This window comes from Tribolium madens, unplaced genomic scaffold (genome assembly GCF_015345945.1).
Source record: "Tribolium madens isolate multiple individuals breed KSU strain unplaced genomic scaffold, Tmad_KSU_1.1 Scaffold_11;HRSCAF=98;Tcas5.2_LG3b, whole genome shotgun sequence".
Lineage (NCBI taxonomy): Eukaryota > Metazoa > Arthropoda > Insecta > Coleoptera > Tenebrionidae > Tribolium > Tribolium madens.
This window is the reverse complement of record NW_025400975.1, coordinates 6,816,694-6,817,880: the sequence shown is the minus strand read 5'-3', so window position 1 is coordinate 6,817,880 and position 1,187 is coordinate 6,816,694. Positions and strand designations below refer to the sequence as shown.

Here is a 1,187-nt window from a genome sequence, read left to right as displayed (position 1 = left end):
TTTTTTAAATCTCGAAAGAGAAAATTCTATTTCAGTGTTTTTTGCTATTTTTTTTTCCTAATTCTTTTAAAATTTTTACTCTAATTATTGTATTCTGTTTATTAGAAAAAAATTATGATTACGCAGAAACCTTGTTTTTTTTTCATAATTTTGCGTAAAATTTTCTTTTAGTATTCACTACAATTTAGAGATAATAAAAAAAGATAATTTCCACCATTTCACTCATTTATTTTTACGCGTTGTGAGAAAATTTCTCCAAGCAAACAAGAAAATTGTTTACAATGTTTTTCCTGTTTGTATGATGAATATTATTGTCAATGTTTCTTAACATTTTGATAATTATTTATCAAAACTATGAGATTTTCAGAAGTGTTTGTTAACAAATAATGATTCATGGGTAAGATACGAAGCAATCGAAGGGATTTTTATTTAAAAAATTGTATCTTTTGGTGAGAATTAACAAATAAATAACAAAYAATGAGTCACAAAAAAGTGAACAATTAGTACAAAGTCAAAATCAATCACAAACTTGTGATAACGCAATTAATGATTCATTTCATTATTAACATTCTACATGACATAATTATTGAAAAATCAGTATTGTGGATGCTTGAATGTTCAATTTTTATCAAAAAATTGATTAAAAAAGTTATCAGATTTTGCCGTTTTATCTTATCGTCTCAAGTTTATCCATCCGCAGTGGTGGTAATTTATTGTTTGAGTCCAGTTCATAAGCGTGTAAAACGAATGATTTCGAAAAGAATAAAAGTCGAAAAGTGACTCATGTGGATGTCAAAATGTCACGGAAGTATTTTATTATTTGTTTGTTGTTTTCCTTGTGGACAATAGTAAGTAAATTGGACTTTGTGCACAATTTTTTCAAAAAAATAACATTTTTATAGTATTTTGCTTGTCACTTTGTGGTGATATAAAGGCTGATTTACATCAGTGATTCAGCCCTGTTTTGGCTTATCACAAAGTTTTGTAATCTCAATTGATTAAAATGTAACGGATTGTTGTAGTAACTCTGCTAAAATGCATTATTTTTTTATTAGTTAATTAACATAATTTCTTATTTCGTGTATTTTAATAACAATAAAGTATCCAAAAGTTTGTTTTGTAACAATAAAAATTTAAATATTGTGCTCTTTTGCAAGTAAAAAATTGGAATTGTTAAAAAAAACAAT

At 25.4% G+C, this 1,187-nt stretch overlaps 1 protein-coding gene across 1 annotated transcript in view; it reads left to right on the top strand.

Moving 5' to 3' along the window:
* Positions 1 to 691: 691 nt before the first annotated feature.
* The window catches only part of LOC123005129, a 3,694-nt gene continuing 3,198 nt past the window's right edge, over positions 692 to 1,187 (top strand). The window contains exon 1 of the mRNA XM_044398753.1: positions 692 to 848. Within this exon, the coding sequence (XP_044254688.1) occupies positions 798 to 848 (51 nt within the window). The 5' untranslated portion in view covers positions 692 to 797. The remainder of the gene's footprint in view (positions 849 to 1,187) is intronic.